Source organism: Oncorhynchus mykiss, chromosome 7 (assembly GCF_013265735.2).
Source record: "Oncorhynchus mykiss isolate Arlee chromosome 7, USDA_OmykA_1.1, whole genome shotgun sequence".
Classification (NCBI taxonomy): Eukaryota; Metazoa; Chordata; class Actinopteri; order Salmoniformes; family Salmonidae; genus Oncorhynchus; species Oncorhynchus mykiss.
Window position 1 is genome coordinate 12,834,370 of NC_048571.1, and position 19,083 is coordinate 12,853,452.

The following is a 19,083-nucleotide window of genomic DNA, read 5'->3' on the forward strand; positions in this document are numbered from 1 at the left end:
CTTACGGTCGCCCCGCCCCGAAGTGCGCATGTGCAAATCAAAGGCACTCTTTTGAAATAAAGTTGTTTTTGACAAATGAAAACGTGTCAGTTTGTTACTTTCACAAGGTTGGAGTAATAGCATTTTCAATTACTTATTACAATGACTCAAATCTAGTTTGTGCCTTTTTAGATTTAGAGAAAATGAAAAACAGAAAATGCTCTACAGGAATGATGGAGTCCATCTGAATCATCTTGGCTCCTGGACTCTGTCCACACTTTTCAAGGATGCGTTGAGACAATGACTTATCGATGATCCAAGCCCAGCTCAGTTAAGCCCTACCATTTTGTCGCTGAGTTGTCATAATGCTGCAGAAAATGTACATTATCCCAATGGTGTTTGCAGACACAATGTAAGTAACCTAATTTACGTCCCCCTAACTGCCCTGAATGCCTCTGTTGATCCTACAGTTATTGTATGCAGTAATCATGTGCCTATGAACAAGACTTCTACTGCTAGCACTGAGGCGGTGTGCCCTAGTAGGAAGTCTACTCAGCTCAAACATAATGAGCCCACATTAACATATGTAACCTAAGAAACATGGTTCATGAAATCAATAACTTGCTAGTAACAGATGGAATTCATATCTCTGAAACTCACTGAAATAAAACATTTGAATTACATGCATAATTGCATTTGCGGTTAGTTTTCATAATAGTGTTTTCCGCTAATTGATCATTCGCACTTATAGCCTACTAGCATGTGTGCATTGCTGTGCGTATAATGTGAAGAAATAGCCTAATAGTTTATCAACATTTTAAGCTAAACGTTCTGATCTGTTGCGTCAGCCTCATTCCGTAAAAAATGTTTTTTGATGCAAATGGTTGTATTAATTTGGGATCTATCGCATCCCACAACTGTCCCAGACTATGTTTGGAATATTTATTTCTCGCACAGAGTAGAACAGGTCGACCTTTGTACAATGGGGGATAGTAGATTGACATAGGCTAGTGCTTTTGCTGTTTGTTAGGCCTACTCATCTTGTTGGCTGACGAAAAGTAAATGTGGACAGTTCTTCCAATATCTTCAATATGCACCTCGTAATTGGATAAGGACGGCGCAGTTGCGTCCCTGATGTGTATGTCTTGTGGCCTGTGAGAAAGACCAGATCACGTGATGGAGAGTGCAGCACTCAGCGAGAAGGGCACAACTTCCACTGGCCGCAAAAGGCATGGATTTGTTTAGGGTGCATTACGGCCACACAAAGGGATGCCGCCGTGAAATTCTAGGCATTATCAAGTGCTTGTCAAATTGTGAATGAGTGACTGATGTACAGTAGTGTGTACAGCCTACACACAAAAAAACAAAGCAGAGCTAATGCCTTTCAGGCGACTTTTTTCAAATCATCATTAGTCGCATCATGCAGCCTTACAGTGTATTAAAAAGTGTGTGGAAGCCAGGAGATGCTAAATGTGTTTATGTGAATTAACGTGAGACCGATAGTTGTTGTCATGACAATCTGGTTGATGAAATTCCATGACAGCCAAAGCCCTAGTTATGGCTTTACACCCTCTGTTATATTTTGGATAAAGAGTTACCTGCCTAACAGAACACAGAAGGTGTTCTTTAATGGAAGCCTCTCCAAAACAATCATAGAATCAGAAATTCCCCAGGGCAGCCCCTTACTTATTTCAATCTTTACTAATTACTTGCCAATGGCTTTGAGTAAAGCAAGGAATACATTGGTCAGTAATAAAGCCTCTCTTGAAAAAGCCAAACCTTGACCCAGAAAATATTTTTTTAAACTATCTAAATACGGCTGCTAGAATCCTGACTAGAACCAAATAATTTGATCATTTTACTCCAGTGCTAGCCTCCCTACACTGGCCTCCTGTTAAGGCAAGGGCTGATTTCAAGGTTTTACTGCTAACCGACAAGGCATTACATGGGCTTGCTCCTACCTATCTTTCTGATTTGGTCCTCCCGTACATACCTACACGTACGCTACGGTCGCAAGACGCAGGCCTCCTAATTGTCCCTAGAATTTCTAAGCAAACAGCTGGAGGCAGGGATTTCTCCTATAGAGCTCCATTTTTATGGAATGGTCTGCCTACCCATGTGACAGACGCAGACTCGGTCTCAACCTTTAAGTCTTCACTGAAGACTCATCTCTTCAGTGGTTCATATGATTGAGTGTAGTCTGGCCCAGGAGTGTGAAGGTGAACGGAAAGGCTCTGGAGCAACGAACCACCCTTGCTGTCTCTGCCTGGCCGGTTCCCCTCTCTCCACTGGGATTCTCTGCCTCTAACCCTATTACAGGGGCTGAGTCACTGGCTTACTGGTGCTCTTTCATGCCGTCCCTAGGAGGGGTGCGTCACTTGAGTGGGTTGAGTCACTGACGTGGTCTTCCTGTCTGGGTTGGCAGCACCCTTGGGTTGTGCCGTGGCGGAGATCTTTGTGGGCTATACTCGGCCTTGTCTCAGGATGGTAAGTTGGTGGTTGAAGATATGTGGTGTGGGGGCTGTGCTTTGGTGGGTGAGGTTATATCCTTCCTGTTTGGCCCTGTCCGGGGGTATCATCAGATGAAGCCACAGTGTCTCCTGTCCCCTCCTGTCTCAGCCTCCAGTATTTATGCTGCAGTAGTTTATGTGTCGGGGGGCTAGGGTCAGTTTGTTATATCTGGAGTACTTCTCCTGTCTTATCCGGTGTCCTGTGTGAATTTAAGTATGCTCTCTCTAATTCTCTCTTTCTCTCGGAGGACTTGAGCCCTATGACCATGCCTCAGGACTACCTGGCATGATGACTCCTTGCTGTCCCCAGTCCACCTGGCTGTGCTGATGCTCCAGTTTCAACTGTTCTGCCTGCGGCTATGGAATCCTGACCTGTTCACCGGACGTGCTACCTGTTCCAGACCTGCTGTTTTCAATTCTCTAGAGACAGCAGGAGTAGTAGAGATACTCTTAATGATCGGCTATGAAAAGCCAACTGACATTTAATCCTGAGGTGCTGACTTGCTGCACCCTCGACAACTACTGTGCTGGTCATTTATGAACATTTGAACATCTTGGCCATGGTCTGTTATAATCTCCACCCGGCACAGCCAGAAGAGGACTGGCCACCCCTCATAGCCTGGTTCCTCTCTAGGTTTCTTCCTAGGTTTTGGCCTTTCTAGTGAGTTTTTCCTAGCCACCGTGCTTCTACACCTGCATTGCTTGCTGTTTGGGGTTTTAGGCTGGGTTTCTGTACAGAACTTTGAGATATCAGCTGATGTACGAAGGGCTATATAAATAAATGTGATTTGTCCTAAATATTTCAAAAACTAAAAGCATTGTATTTGGGAGTAACCCTGGATTGTATACATGATCAAAACATGTTGATACAACAGTAGGTAAGATGGGGAGAAGTCTGTCCATAATAAAGCACTGCTTTGCCTTCTTAACAACACTATCAACAAGGCATGTCCTACAGGCCTAGTTTTGTCGCACCTGGTCTACTGTTCAGTCGTGTGGTCAGGTGCCACAAAGGGGGACCTGGGAAAATTGTCTCAGAACAGGGCAATATGGCTGGCCCTTAAATGTATACGGAGAGCTAACATGAATAATATGGATGTAAGTCTCTCATGGCTCAAAGTGAAGGAGAGATTGACTTCACTACTTGTTTTTGTAAGAAGTGTTGACAAGCTGAATGCACTGAGCTGTCTGTTTAAACTACTAGCACACAGCTCAGACACCCATGCATACCCCACAAGACATGTCACCAGAGGTCTCTTCACAGTCCCCAAGTCCAGAACAGACAGCGGGAGGCGCACAGCACTACATAGAACCATGACTACATGTAAATCTATTCCACATCAGGTAACTGGTAGCAGTAGAATCAGATTTAAAAAGCAACCTTATGGAACAACGGGGACTGTGAAGAGTGTGGCAGACCAGGGGGATGGGTCAAAACGTTTACACAGATCAGACATGGACAGAGTAGGATTAGCTCAGTTTCAAAGGTGTTTATTAAAATAATAGTCCAAAAGAAAAGAATAGGTCTCCCCCAAGAGACCCTCTCTAGGATACAGTCTTCTGGGCTCCGGGTCTTACTGTATCCCCCAAGAGACCCTCTCTAGGATACAGTCTTCTGGGCTCCGGGTCTTGCTGTATGTATCCTGTGGGGGTCAAAAGTAAACTCCTTCATGTTACCTCTGGTACCATCCCCAACTATACAGGAGTCCTTCCCCCCCCCCCCCCAAGTCTCTCCTGTGTGCTGCACTTCTGGCAGCTTTATGGTACTTGTACAGCTGGTGAGCAATCAGCCCTTGATTACTCACCAATCCCCAAACAGCCCCAATTAGTCCTGGCCGGAGATCCCGTCGAGACCTGGCACGTCCAGCAGATGGAGCCATCGCCTCGTGATGTTTTCTCCGTCTGTCACCAAGGCCTCGACGAGTCTCCCCCTGGTGGCCACAAGAGATGGATTTGAGCCCTAACAGACACACGCATACACACACTAGCACACGCACTCTACACACACGTTCACTGCAATATTGTTGAATGGTGGTATTATACATTTTGTATTATAGATATGTAGTGGTGTAATAATGTTATATGATGTACTGTTTTGGATCCCTAAGAAACAGCTATGGAAGATGTTTTTCACTTCTCAAACCCCAAACCCCGGCTTGGTCTGTTTCACAAGGATCCTGGAAGTCTCAAGATGTTGCGCCTCTGGGTTTTACGCCTCGATCGCACCAACAGTGGCTTGGCATGTTGGTACACAATAACTACAATTAATTTCCAATGGATTGCGTTGCAGAGGCAGTGCGTTCTGCGTGGTGCATAAATTGGATATATCGAACGTATGCATCAAATTGTATGTGTAGATGGCTTGAAGGAAATGGTAGCAGAAGGTGAAAGTGTCACTTTTATTGCACACATATCCACATGATGCTGCGTACCATTTTGCCCAATGACGCTGTGGGTGTGTTCAAGATGTTAGAAACTTTGTGGGTGCACTATGCAGAAATCTCTCCGCCATTTATTGGTTGCTAAAATTGTAATAGTTCGCCTAATTTAAATTTGTCACAAAACAAGCAAGTATAGTGTAGAGAGTCACTGTACCATCTAAACAGCTGTTGTATTTGGCGCATGAAATATATTTTCCATAACCAAAAACATTGTAATTTCAGCTATTTGGTGGCCATTTGATTAGCTGTTCTTATGGCTTGGGGGTAGAAGCTGTTCCGGAGCCTTTTGGTCCTGGACTTGGCGCAGAGAGAACAGTCTATGACTTGGGTGACTGGAGTCTTTGAGCATTTTTTGGGCCTTCCTCCGACAAAAAGTTACATATTGCAGCTTTTTATTTTACCTTTATTTAAGTCAGTAAGTCAGTTAGGAATAAATTCTTATTTACAATAACGGCCTACCCTTTCCAACACTGGGCCAATTGTGGACACCCAATCACGGCCGGTGGTGATACAGCCTGGAATCAAACCAGGGTCTGTAGTGACGCCTCTAGCACTGAGATGCAGTGCCTTAGACCGCTGTGCCACTCAGGAGCCCAGGTGCTTTAATTAGAAGATACTAAAAGGCATTAACAAAAGTGGTGTTATGTCTGGTTGGGACCCATATTTAAACTGAGGGCAAAACTTGGTCCAGGTAATGTGGCTCAAAGATCTCGTACCTCAACATAAAATATTTGGGAATATACTGACTGACAACAATGGTTTTCCATGAAATGCTCCAATACGGCAGGTGGTGTTATTGTAATGAAGTCTTTTTTTCACCGACCAACTTTAGTGAAACGACAACAAGGTCGCTATCAACCGGTACGCAGAATCAGAGAGAGAGAGGTTTCAACCAACATCTCTTTAATAAAACGATCAACTTGACTTTCATAACCATTTCCAATATGTCGAAACTACAGTTGTTGAATGTGTTCGTCACCGAGCGTTTGTCAGCAGCTGCTGTGGAGATATTTGTGGTCGTGGAGAAGATTATAGATCGAGCGTCTACGGAGGATGTTGGACATGGTTAGCAAACCAGAAATAACGTTACACAGAGGTTTGTAGCGTAATGCAGTTGTTGTAACGAGATTTGACATGTAGACTAGTTAATAGACTAGATGCATGTGGCACGTTGTGTTATGCGGAAGGGTACATGCATTGTGCCCAAATTGATGACGTATGGAGTCGAGTGGAGACGAATGGATTCGGTTCAGTCAGTCGTCCTGGTGAGACTAGTTTATGATGGCTAGTTGTCAACGACCCCATTTATTTCGATGGGCAAGGGAGAAATGACTTGTATTATTGGTCACCATTCTAGACATCACCGTGACCTGCCAATTATCTAACGTAACGAATTAAAAACTCGATCCATTGGAATACTGCGTTACAAATGCTTATTTCAAAGAGCCAAGTATCAGTGGTTGAAAACTAGGTATGTTGCACTGGAACACATTTTAATATGAAAAAAAGCCATACATTGGGTCCGCCATGGTTCAGTGTAGCCTAGTAACGCTAATATATGCAATATACAGTGCATTCGGAAAGTATTCAAACCCCTTCCACATTTTGTTACATTACAGCCTTATTCTAAAAAGGACACAATTAAATTTGACCCTCATCAATCTACAGACAATACCCCATAATGACACAGCGAAAACAGGTTATACATTTAACACTTACATAAGTATTCAGACCCTTTGGTATTAGACTAAATTGAGCTCAGGTGCATCCTGTTTTTATTGATTATCCTTGAGATGTTTCAACAACTTGATTGGAGTCCACCTGTGGTACATTCAATTGATTGGACATGATTTGGAAAGGCACACACCGGTCTATATAAGGTCCCACAGTTGAAAGTGCATGTCAGAGCAAAAACCAAGCCATGAGGTCGAAGGAATTGTCCGTAGAGCTCCGAGACAGGATTGTGTCGAAGCACAGATCTGGGGAAGGGTACCAAAACATTTCTGCAGCATTTGAAGGTCCCCTAGAACACAGTGGCCTCCATCATTCTTAAATGGAAGAGGTTTGGAACCACCAAGTCTCTTCCTAGAGCTGGCCACCTGGCTAAACTGAGCAATCAGGGGAGAAGCGCTTTGGTCAGGGAGGTGACCAAGAACTCGATGGTCACTCTGACAGAGCTCCAGAGTTCCTCTGTGGAGATGGGAGAACCTTCCAGAAGGACAACTATTCTCTGCAGCACTCCACCAAATCAGGGCTTTATAGTAGAGGGGCCAGACTGAAACCACTCCTCAGTAAAAGGCACATGACAGTCCACTTGGAGTATTCTCTTTGGCCTGAATGCCAAGCGTCACATCTGGACCTGGCACCATCTCTACGGTGAGGCATGGTGGTGGCAGCATCATGCTGTGGGGATGTTTTTTCAGCGACAGGGACTGGGAGACTAGTCAGAATCGAGGGAAAGATGAACGGAGCAAAGTACAGAGAGATCCTTGATGAAAACCTGCTCCAGACCGCTCAGGACCTCAGACTGGGGGAGAAGGTTCACCTTCCAACAGGACAACAACCCTAAGCACACAGCCAAGACAACGCAGGAGTGCCTTCGGGACAAGTCTCTGAATGTCCTTGAGTGGTCCGGCCAGAGCCCGGACTTGAACCCGATTTGAACATCTCTGGAGAGACCTGATAATAGCTGTGCAGTGACACTCCCCATCCAACCTGACAGACCTTGAGAGGATCTGCAGAGAAGTATGGGAGAAACTCCCCAAATACAGGTGTGCTAAGCTTCTAGCTTCATACCCAACAAGACTCAAGGCTGTAATCGCTGCCAAAAGCGCCTCAACAAAGTACTGAGTAAAGGGTCTGAATACTTATGTAAATGTCATATTACCTTTTTTTTGGTCATTATGGTGGGGTATTGTGTGTAGATTGATGAGGGGGAAAAAACAATTGAATCCATCTTAGAATAAGGCTGTAACATAACAATGTGGAAAAAGTCAAGGGGTCTGAATACTTTCCGAATGCACTGTACCAACGTTTACTACCTGAATTATTGGGATCATCTGGTTACCACCAGTGTTTGGAATACATTGAGCTCGTTGACAAAACCAGCCTGGGAGGCCTTTTCACACAGGGATGTATTTGTCAAAGGTGGGTCTGTGTAAACTATGAGGTTATATTGGAGAAAGGTTGATAGCAGTGAATGTCATCAAATTATTTACTGTTACAGTATTTCTAAGTAGCAGCCATATCAGACAGGGAAACTAAGATCATTCAGATGTTTCTGCCTGACTGTGGCACTCTACCTGAGTTTGAGTTAAGATTTTCTTGTGATTACAACAAAACTACTTATTTGACTAAACTATAGATTTAAATAAATTGTGATTCTTTAAAAAAGATGGGCCTGACTGACGTGGACTGTTTCCTCACCTTATTCTCCTTGTGGTTATCCGTGGTTGTTGGTTGTTCAGATTCATTCTGTTTTTATCTGAGTAATCTCACAAGTTCCAACTTTGGCAGACAAATTTCAAATTCAGCACATCTCAATCAGATCATGTGAAGGGGAAGGAGTTTCCATAGGTCGTTTGGCGGCCCTTTACGAAAACAACGAGAACCTAGTTACGATGACTGACTGAACAGAATCCGTTCGTCTCCACTCAACTCTCGCTGCGAGACATACGTCATCAATTTTGTGCTCCAGGCGTGTCCGTATTGCCTCTCTCATGCCAAAGAGCTTTGTCTCTTCCTCGGTCGATACTAGTTACCACAGCAACAAAGGCATAAATCCCACCTATTTCAAAAATGTATCTGAAAATGTTAAACCTAACCTTAACCACACCTTAAATTAAGATCAAGAAGCAAATGTTCTTTTTCACTATTTTGCCAATTTTGACTTTGTGGCAACTAGTTGAATCCCTCTTCTTCTCTGGCTATGCGCACAACTCCTGGTTCGCTAACATTGCTTTGTTAAGTCACGTGCTGGGGTACCGGCTATAAGGACACTCCGGTCCTGTAAACAAGTAACCAAAATCTAGAACTGACCCGTTACCTTAGTCCTGACCAGAAACGTAACCTAATTTGAACTAATTCTCAAATTAAATATGTTTTTGTATGTCAGGAGTGTCAGTATAGCCTTTTCTGTGCTGTAGTGTAGACTAGTCAACAAACTAGTTTTATTGAGCACAGAGAGGCGTTCCTAACAAAATGAGACATTAAGATAAGTCTATATTGATTGAATATATTTTATTTTTTCCCCTCCAGACTTCCAGTGGAACCCCAGTCTTTCCAAAACCAAACTGTGGATGACGTAGAGAGGAGCGCTCTACCTATCATCATAACTGAGGAGATCAAAACAGATCCTGATGTAGAGGAATACAGAGTACCACAACCAACCAGTGATCAGCCCCTCTCAGTTCATCCAGACTGCTCTGCTGCAGTGGAGAAACTATATCAGTGTAGACAATGTGGCAACAGCTTCACATGTAAGGGATACTTGACCATCCATTCAAGAACACACACAGGGGAGAAATCTTATCTGTGTAAACAATGTGACAAAAGGTTTAACCAGAAAGGTGACTTGGACAGACATACAAGGGTACACACAGGAGAGAATCCCTATCAGTGCAAACAATGTGACAAAAGGTTTAGCCAGAAGGGACACTTGACAGTCCCTTGACAGTCCCTTCAGAGATCATATCAGTGTAAAGACTGTGGCAAAGTCTTCAACCAGAAGATAGAATTGACATTGCATATGAGAGCTCATGCAGGAGAGAGACCATATATCTGTCCTGTATGCAGGAAATCACCAGTCAGTATTAGATTGGTAAACTGAATCTAGTGCTCAGTTTCAGGGACCTACACTGCTGGCTTCAGGAAGTCGTCACAGCTGTATCTAACACAGAACACACTCCTGTTCTCCGTATACACAAATAACAACTGTACGCAAAAACAGTGACCTCACCGTCATCAAATACCTGTATGCGGACGACATGGCTCTGGTTGCTTGCCTGGATGGCAAATCCAGCTCCAAGACAGCAGGGGGCGCTAATGTAATGCAGTCTTACACCGTTCGCGGTTGATGAATAGAAAACACAGCACGTGACATTGTTGTTTACAAAAGGTATCTACTAGGTAGTGTAAACCCGCTAGGCTGAAGCAGACAGACGTTTCAACATTTCTTTGATAAAACAAACAGCTAGACTTTCATTGTCCTCGCCAATATGTCCAAACTACATTTGCTGAATGTGTTCGTTACCGAGCGTTTGTCGGCGGCTGCTGTGGAGATATTCGGGGCCGTAGAGAAGACTATAGCGGAGTATCGGGAAGAAATCTTCCGTTCAGCAAAGGAGAACGAGCGTCTACGGAGGGAGATGGACATGATTATCAAATCAGAGATACAGTTATACAGAACAGGTCTGTAGCGAGTTAAACGTATAACAATATTTTACTTGTAGAATAATGGTACTAGACGATTTATGTGGCACGTTGTGCAATTCTCACCCTGACCGCAACTCTGGGGAGTAATCATTAGTGCAAACATATGCAAAATGAGAATTTATATTAAACAAATTCAGGTAGATCCCTTTCCATTTCGTTCCGTTTGCTTCCGTCTAAGAAAAGTTTTGCAACAGAATCAGCTTAAGGAATACACCCCTGGTTTGCCAACGTTGCTTCATTGAATCACGTGCTGTAGTGTAGACAGAAAAGGGTGCAGCGTTGAATTTAACGGAAACGGAACGAATAGTTGAAAAAGTTTGGATTATGGTGCCAGAGGGCGGTTACCATATGGTGATGGACGACTTTTTGCGATTTCAGACTGAGGGGATTCGATTAACCTGCCCGGGTTGAACCGCTAGCCAGGGCTACTCAAATCGAATGGTAATCTGCGCATCATTCAGGAACATTCAACATCTCTTCTCCATAAAATATAAAGTACCAGTCAAAAGTTTGGAGACACCTACACATTCAAGGGTTTTTCTTTATTTGTACTATTTTCTACATTGTAGAATAATAAATTATGAAATTACATATATGGAATCATGTAGTAACCAAAAAAGTGTTAAGCAAATCAAAATATATTTGAAATTCTTCTAAGTTAGCCTCCCTTTGCCTTTTATTACAGCTCTGCACACTCTTGGCATTCTCTCAACCAGCTTCATGAGGGAGTCACCTGAAATGCATTTCAATTAACAGGTGTGCATTGTTAAAAGTTCATTTGTGGAATTTACTTCCTTCTTAATGCGTTTGAGGCAATTGGTTGTTTTGTGACAAGGTAAGGGGGTATACAGAACATAGCCCTATTTGGTAAAATACCGATTCCATATTATGGCAAAAACAGTGCAAATAAGCAAAGACAAATGACAGTCCATCATTACTTTAAGACGTGAAATGAAGGTCAGTAAATGTGGAAAATGTCAACAACTAGTGCAGTCGCAAAAACAATCAAGTGTTATGGTGAAACTGGCTAGCAGGAGGACTGCCACAGGAAAGGAAGGCCCAGTGCTGCAGAGGATAAGTTCATTACAGTTACCAGCCCAAATAAATGCTTCACAGAGTTCAAGTAACAGACACATATCAACACCAACTGTTCAGAGGAGACTGTGTGAATCAGGCCTTCATGATCGAATTGCTACAAAGAAATCACTACTAAAGGTAGATGATCTCTGCATATGTGATTCCCACCGTGATGCATGAAAGAGGTGTGATGGTCTGGGGTACTTTGCTTGTGACCCTGTCGGTGACTTATTTAGAATTCAAGGCAACCAGCATGGCTACCACAGCGATACGCCATCCCATCTGGTTTGTGCTTCGTGGGACTCATTTGTGTTTCAACAGGACAATGATGCAACACACCTCCAGGCTGTGTAAGGGCTATTTTACCAAGAAGGAGAGTGATGGAGTGCTGCATCAGATGACCTGGCCTCCACAATCAACCGACCTCAACCCAGTTGAGATGGTTTGGAATGAGTTGTACCACAGAGTGGAGGAAAAGCAGCCAACAAGTGCTCAGCATATGTAGGAACTCCTTCAAGACTGTTGGAAAAGCATTCCAGGTGAAGCTGGTTGAGAGAATGCCAAGAGTGTGCAAAGCTGTCATCAAGGCAAAGGGTGGCTACTTTGAAGAATCTAAAATATATTTTGATTTGTTTTAACACTTTTTTGGTTACTACATGATTCGATATGTGTTATTTCATAGTATTGATGTCTTCGCTATTATTCTACAATGTAGGCTTTATTCATCGTCCAGAACGGAGCACCTGGCTCACAACCGGGAGGCAGCCCGGTTCCAAAACAAATGCAGTCAACGCTAACCCGGTACACCAGGAGCATCGAATCCCCTCGTGTTTACACATATGTATTAGGTAATACCGCCTAGCGACCAGGGCTGTGTTCAGTTCGCTTGAAAGTGCCTTTAAGAACATCTAATAGTCAAAGGTTAATGAAGTACAAATGGTATAGAGAGAAATAGTCCTGTAATTCCTATAATAACTACAACCTAAAACTTCTTACCTGGGAATTTTGAAGACTCATGTTAATAGGAACCACCAGCTTTCATATGTTCTCATGTTCTGAGCAAGGAACTTAAACGTTAGCTTTCTTACATGGCACATATTGCACTTTTACTTTCTTCTTTGTTTTTGCATTATTTAAACCAAATTGAACATGTTTCATTATTGATTTGAGGCTAAATTTATTTTATTAATGTATTATATTAAGTTAAAATAAGTGTTCATTCAGTATTGTTGTAATTGTCATTATTACAAATAAATATACAAAAATTGGCCGATTAATCGATATCTGCTTTTTTTTGGTCCTCCAACAATCGGTATCGGTGTTGAAAAATCATAATCGGTTGACCTCTAATGCACACGCACAGTTTCTAGTGGTTGAAGTATTGCATTGCAACTAGATTAGTATTTTGTGAAAAGGGGGACACGAGGGACGGCTTATTCATAGCAAACAGGTTAATATCAAGATGCAATCATTTGCCATTAGTGAGGAGAGGAAGTCTAATTTGTTTATCTTTGCATTTTAAAATAATTAGAAATAAGTATATTTCCTAGGCTATTATTTATTTCATTGCATAATAAAATCCTCTACTTTTTGCAATGGTTTCATACTCAGGAGGTAGCCTATAGTCCTACAACAGTGATACCTTTCGTTCTGTCTCTAGTTTAATGGGACCCACTTCACAGAGGTCAATAGATAAGCTACAGTATTTTGCGGTATTTTGCAGTATAAAATCTAATCTGGAGCGCAGGTTATTAAGGTGTAGGTTACTTCTATAGTTTGAATACTCTAATTTAACATTTCTTCAGTAGCCAATATTGGATTTATACACAACTTTTCATAACCATTGTAGAATATTTTTTTCACCTTTTCTGGGCATGCTGGGTTCATATTCCCGAAGTAGCCATAGCCTATATACAACAAATTACCATGCGCATCTCTCATTTAATTGGGCCTATTAGATACGCTATTATTTCAAGTATTTAGCTCTATGCATCAGTAAGGAAGCTGGTTTATAACAAAGTAGAATTTAACAGGTGAACAGACAGTTGATATTTTGCATTGAGGTGTATGGATACCACTGTGAGTAGACACTGTTTCAAAATTTGCGGGCAGTGTCAGCATAGGTTCGAGAAAAAGTTAATGCAAAACATGCCCTATTAAATTCAAACGATCTGTTTACAGGTCCACAGCCATTTGCAATTGTACAGCAAGTTTAACATTGTGCCATCCCCTCCAAAGACATTTGATCAAGTTCACTACTGCTATTTCCTTTAGAAACATGCTTCGGCCTAATTCAAATACTTTAAAAGTATACATCAAATAAGGGCGTTATTGTGAACGATAAGCGTCTTTCAGGCAGAGTTTTAATGCTCGTTCACGAGTGCACAGTTTCAGGACGGGTCTGATTTTATAACCGTAACCGTATGGCGTGCGCCAAGTTGATAAATCTCAATATTTTTGTATGTGCGCGAACTTTTCAGAAATGGCGCACGAATTTAATTGGTGTGAAATTTAAGTAACGTTATAAATGAGGCTGGTCTACTTATGCGGCAACCAGATAATATGAGCCTATGAGGTGTCTCGGTTTCTACACCTTCTCTGTCGTAGATGCTGCGTTCATAGCCAAGTGGGAAAGTGTTAATTACCAGCGGTGGAGTCGTAAATACGAGTTGGATGCATTCACATGCTTTGAACTCGTTGAGAAATGCAGATTGGCCAATGGCAAACAAGCTGCTTCAACCATAATCTAAAAATACAGTTATCATGCTCACAAACAAATTGTGTAAAAAACATATTCATAGATTTTATAAATAATGTTTTGTTGCATTTACCGGCCAAAAATGCCATTCTCAAGATGATTATCTTAATGTGTGACGTCAGGTTCAGCATGTGGGATAAGTCGGAGCTTGGGACGATAGATGAGTTTCCCACTAGTATTTACCAGTTGAAGGGATGTTTTTTCCCTGTCGTATGTGGCAAATACCATCTTCCCATTTGGTTATGAACAAAGCAAGACCAGTCTTCTTCTAAAGTGGGATTTTAGGGCAGACAGCGTCATTCATCCAAAATGCACTCAGAACCAGGTCTCCAGCCAGTACTCTGTGTAGCCCCTCGTCCATGACATCATTCAACCCTAAGAGGTGTTCAGCTTCAGATATGATATCGATCAATCTTGAGTTCTTATCCACTCCGGCAGTGCAGTTTATAACCATAGCGATAAATGCCAAAGTCCACCTTTTTCACAACGAGGGTATCTGGACCCTGCACCTGGCGAACACAGGACTAGAGTACGGTGTCTCCACCATGGAAACCGACCCACTAGCACTTTCTTTCACTCTTTTGGCTGCCTCGGTATAAGAGACACTGGACAGCTCTTATCCTGGAAATCTCTGCCTCCTTCACCCTAACAGGGAATTCAGGGAGCTCATTTTCATGTTTCCCATCAGTGTAGACAAGAAAACAAATCATCTATTTTTTTTTGCACAGACAGGCCTTCCAAGTAAAAGTACAGATTTTGTATTAAGATAAGTCAATGTTGATTTAATTTGTTTTTTTCTTCCAGACTTCCAGCTACTCACTCCCTCTGTTCCCCATGAGCAGCAGAACTGTGAGCAGGAGTGGAGCCCCAGTCTGGGGCAGGAGGACCCAGAGCCCACACAGATTAAAGAGGAACATCAGGAGTTCAGACTCAGTCAGGAGGACTCACCTCAGCCCTCACATCATTATCAAAACCAAACTGTGGATGATGGAGAGAGGAGCGCTCTACCTATCATCATAACTGAAGAGATCAAAACAGAACCTGATGTAGAGGGCTACAGAGTACCACAACCAACCAGTGATCAGCCCCTCTCAGTTCATCCAGACTGCTCTGCTACACTGGAAAAACCATATTGGTGTAAACAATGTGGCAAAAGCTTTACACGTAAGGGAAACTTGACCTTGCATTTAAAGATACACACAGGAGAGAAACCTTTTCTGTGCAAACAATGTGGCAAAAGGTTTAACCAGAAGAGCAACTTGACCATCCACACAAGGGTACACACAGGAGAGAATCCCTATCAGTGCAAACAATGTGGCAAAAGATTTAACCATAAGAGCAACTTGACCAGCCATGCAAGGATACATACAGGAGAGAATCCGTATCAATGGAAAGCTATTTAAGACTTTATCAGTGTGTTCACACGGGATAAATCTTACCAGTGCAAATAATGTGGCAAAAGCTTTGGTTATTTATTTATTTTTTATTTCACCTTTATTTAACCAGGTAGGCAAGTTGAGAACAAGTTCTCATTTACAATTGCGACCTGGCCAAGATAAAGCAAAGCAGTTCGACAGATACAACAACACAGAGTTACACATGGAGTAAAACAAACATACAGTCAATAATACAGTAGAAAAATAAGTGTATATACAATGTGAGCAAATGAGGTGAGATAAGGGAGGTACAGGCAAAAAAAGGCTAAGGTGGCAAAGTAAATACAATATAGCAAGTAAAACACTGGAATGGTAGATTTGCAGTGGAAGAATGTGCGATGTAGGAATAGAAATAATGGGATGCAAAGGAGCAAAATAAATACATATAGTAGGGGAAGAGGTAGTTGTTTGGGCTAAATTATAGATGGGCTATGTACAGGTGCAGTAATCTGTGAGCTGCTCTGACAGCTGGTGCTTAGAGCTAGGGAGGGAGATAAGTGTTTCCAGTTTCAGAGATTTTTGTAGTTCGTTCCATTCATTGGCAGCAGAGAACTGGAAGGAGAGGCGGCCGAAGGAAGAATTGGTTTTGGGGGTGACCAGAGAGATATACCTGCTGGAGCGTGTGCTACAGGTGGGTGCTGCTATGGTAACCAGCGAGCTAAGGGGGGACTTTATCTAGCAGGGTCTTTTAGATGGCCTGGAGCCAGTGGGTTTGGCGACGAGTATGAAGCAAGGGCCAGCCAACAAGAGCGTACAGGTCGCAGTGGAGGGTAGTATATAGGGCTTTGGTGACTAAATGGATGGCACTGTGATAGACTGCATCCAATTTATTGAGTAGGGTATTGGAGGCTATTTTGTAAATGACATGGATGGTCAGTTTTACGAGGGTATGTTTGGCAGCATGAGTGAAGGATGCTTTGTTGCGAAATAGGAAGCCAATTCCAGATTTAACTTTGGATTGAAGATGTTTGATGTGAGTCTGGAAGGAGAGTTTACAGTCTAACCAGACACCTAGGTATTTGTAGTTGTCCCCATATTCTAAGTCAGAACCGTCCAGAGTAGTGATGCTGGACGGGTGGGCAGGTGCAGGCAGCGATCGGTTGAAGAGCATGCATTTAGTTTTACTTGTATTTAAGAGCAGTTAGAGGCCACGGAAGGAGGGTTGTATGGCATTGAAGCTCGTCTGGAGGGTTGTTAACACAGTGTCCAAAGAAGGGCCAGAAGTATACAGAATGGTGTCGTCTGCGTAGAGGTGGATCAGAGACTCATCAGCAGCAAGAGCGACATCATTGATGTATACAGAGAAGAGAGTCGGCCCAAGATTTGAACCATGTAGCACCCATAAAGACTGCCAGAGGCCCGGACAAAAGGACCTCCAATTTGACACACTGAACTCCATCAGATAAGTAGTTGGTGAACCAGGCGAGGCAATCATTTGAGAAACCAAGGTTATCGAGTCTACCGATGAGGATGTGGTGATTGACAGAGTTGAAAGCCTTGGCCAGGTCAATGAATACGGCTGCACAGTATTGTTTCTTATCGATGGTGGTTAAGATATCGTAGGGTAGGGGTAGCCAGGTGGAAAGCATGGCCAGCCGTAGAAAAATGCTTATTGAAATTCTCAATTATAGTGGATTTATCGGTGGTGACATAGTTTCCTATCCTCAGTGCAGTGGGCAGCTGGGAGGAGGGGTTCTTATTCTCCATGGACTTTACGGTGTCCCAGAACTTTTTTGAATTTGTGTTGCAGGAAGCAAATTTCTGCTTGAAAAAGCTAGCCTTGGCTTTTCTAACTGCCTGTGTATATTGGTTTCTATCTTCCCTGAAATGTTGCATATCACGGGGACTGTTCGATGCTAATGCAGAATGCCATAGGATGTTTTTGTGTTGGTTAAGGGCAGTCAGGTCTGGAGAGAACCAAGGGCTATATCTGTTCCTGGTTCTACATTTCTTGAATGGGGCATGCTTATTTAAGATGTTTTTTTGTTTTTTTAATAACCAGGCATCCTCTATTGACGGGATGAGGTCAATATCCTTCCAGGATACCCCGGCCAGGTCGATTAGAAAGGCCTACTCGCTGAAGTGTTTCAGGGAGCGTTTGACAGTGATGAGTGGAGGTTGTTTGACCGCTGACCCAGATGCAGGCAATGAGGCAGTGATCGCTGTGATCTTGGTTGAAAACAGCAGAGGTATATTTAGAGGGCAAGTTGGTTAGGATGATATCTATGAGGGTGCCCATGTTTATGACTTTGGGGAGGTACCTGGTAGGTTCATTGATAATTTGTGTGAGATTGAGGGCATCAAGCTTAGATTGTAGGATGGCCGGGGTGTTAAGCATGTTCCAGTTTAGGTCACCTAGCAGCACAAGCTCTGAAGATAGATGGGGGGCAATCAGTTCACATATGGTGTCCAGAGCACAGCTGGGGGCAGAGGGTGGTCTATAGCAGGCGGCAACGGTGAGAGACTTGTTTATAGAGAGGTGAATTTTTAAAAGTAGAAGTTCAAATTGTTTGGGTACAGACCTGGATAGTAGGACAGAACTCTGCAGGCTATGTTGCAGTACATTGCAACACCGCCCCCTTTGGGGATGGAGATTTCAGAGTTTTTGGTGGTCTTCCTAAGCCAGGATTCAGACACGGCTAGGACATCCGGGTTGGCAGAGTGTGCTAAAGCAGTGAATAAAACAAACTTAGGGAGGAGGCTTCTAATGTTGACATGCATGAAACCAAGGCTATTATGGTTACATAAGTTATCAAAAGAGAGCGCCTGGGGAATAGGAGTGGAGCTAGGCACTGCAGGGCCTGGATTCACCTCTACATCACCAGAGGAGGAGTAGGATAAAGGTACGGCTAAAAGCTATGAGAATTGGTCTAGGACGTCTGGAACAGAGAGTAAAAGGGGGTTTCTGGGGGCGATAAAATAGCTTCAAGGTATAATGTACAGACAAAGGTATGGTAGGATGTGAATACAGTGGGGGTAAACCTAGGCATTGAGTGATGATGAGAGAGATATTGTTAATGTTGTTATAAACAGCCATACATCACGTATGAGCACTCACATTAAAGGGCATACATTATATTACTGCAGTGAGTACAGCAAAAGCTTCAGCCTGAAGTGAAAGTGAAAACAACATGATACTTTGTGTCATTGTGGATTTCTTCTCACATCCAACTTGTAAATTAATGTTATGTTCTGTTTTCTGGCACTTGATGACAAAACAAATTGAGTTGTGAAAATCATCAGTCAGTATTAGATTTCTTAGCTGAAACTAGCTCTCACTTTCAGAGACCTACAGTGCATTCGGACAGTATTCAGACTTTTCCCATTTTGTTACGTTACAGCCTTATTCTAAAATGGATTACATTGTTACGTTACAGCCTTATTCTAAAATGGATTACATTGTTTTTCCCCTCATCAATCTACACAATACCCCATAATGACAAAGCAAA

General features: G+C 42.8%; 1 protein-coding gene and 1 long non-coding RNA gene across 4 annotated transcripts; one reads left to right on the plus strand and one right to left on the minus strand.

Moving 5' to 3' along the window:
• Nucleotides 1-3,956: 3,956 nt before the first annotated feature.
• Nucleotides 3,957-10,799, minus strand: LOC118965248. 3 transcript variants are annotated; one of them, XR_005052507.1, is made up of 5 exons: nt 10,427-10,799; nt 10,182-10,284; nt 9,888-9,985; nt 4,295-4,420; nt 3,957-4,132 (listed from the first exon to the last, which is right to left on the minus strand). It is a non-coding gene; the product is annotated as an uncharacterized LOC118965248 (long non-coding RNA). The 3 variants fall into 3 exon arrangements; XR_005052505.1 differs by having other exon boundaries at nt 9,888-10,284; nt 10,427-10,795; XR_005052506.1 differs by having other exon boundaries at nt 9,901-10,284; nt 10,427-10,794.
• Nucleotides 10,124-15,772, plus strand: LOC110527320 (zinc finger protein 45). Its single transcript, XM_021608512.2, has 2 exons — nt 10,124-10,339; nt 15,003-15,772. The coding sequence occupies exons 1-2, from the start codon at nt 10,147-10,149 to the stop codon at nt 15,599-15,601; spliced, it is 792 nt and encodes a 263-aa protein (XP_021464187.2). The 5' UTR covers nt 10,124-10,146; the 3' UTR covers nt 15,602-15,772.
• The last annotated feature ends 3,311 nt before the right edge of the window (nt 15,773-19,083 follow it).

What these genes read in the sequence shown, in the direction of transcription:
- LOC110527320 (XM_021608512.2), top strand. Translation starts at nt 10,147, where the DNA reads ATGTCCAAACTACATTTGCTGAATGTGTTCGTTACCGAGCGTTTGTCG. An exon ending in GATACAGTTATACAGAACAG is followed by an intron (nt 10,340 to 15,002) that starts GTCTGTAGCGAG and finishes TTTTTCTTCCAG; the next exon opens with ACTTCCAGCTACTCACTCCC.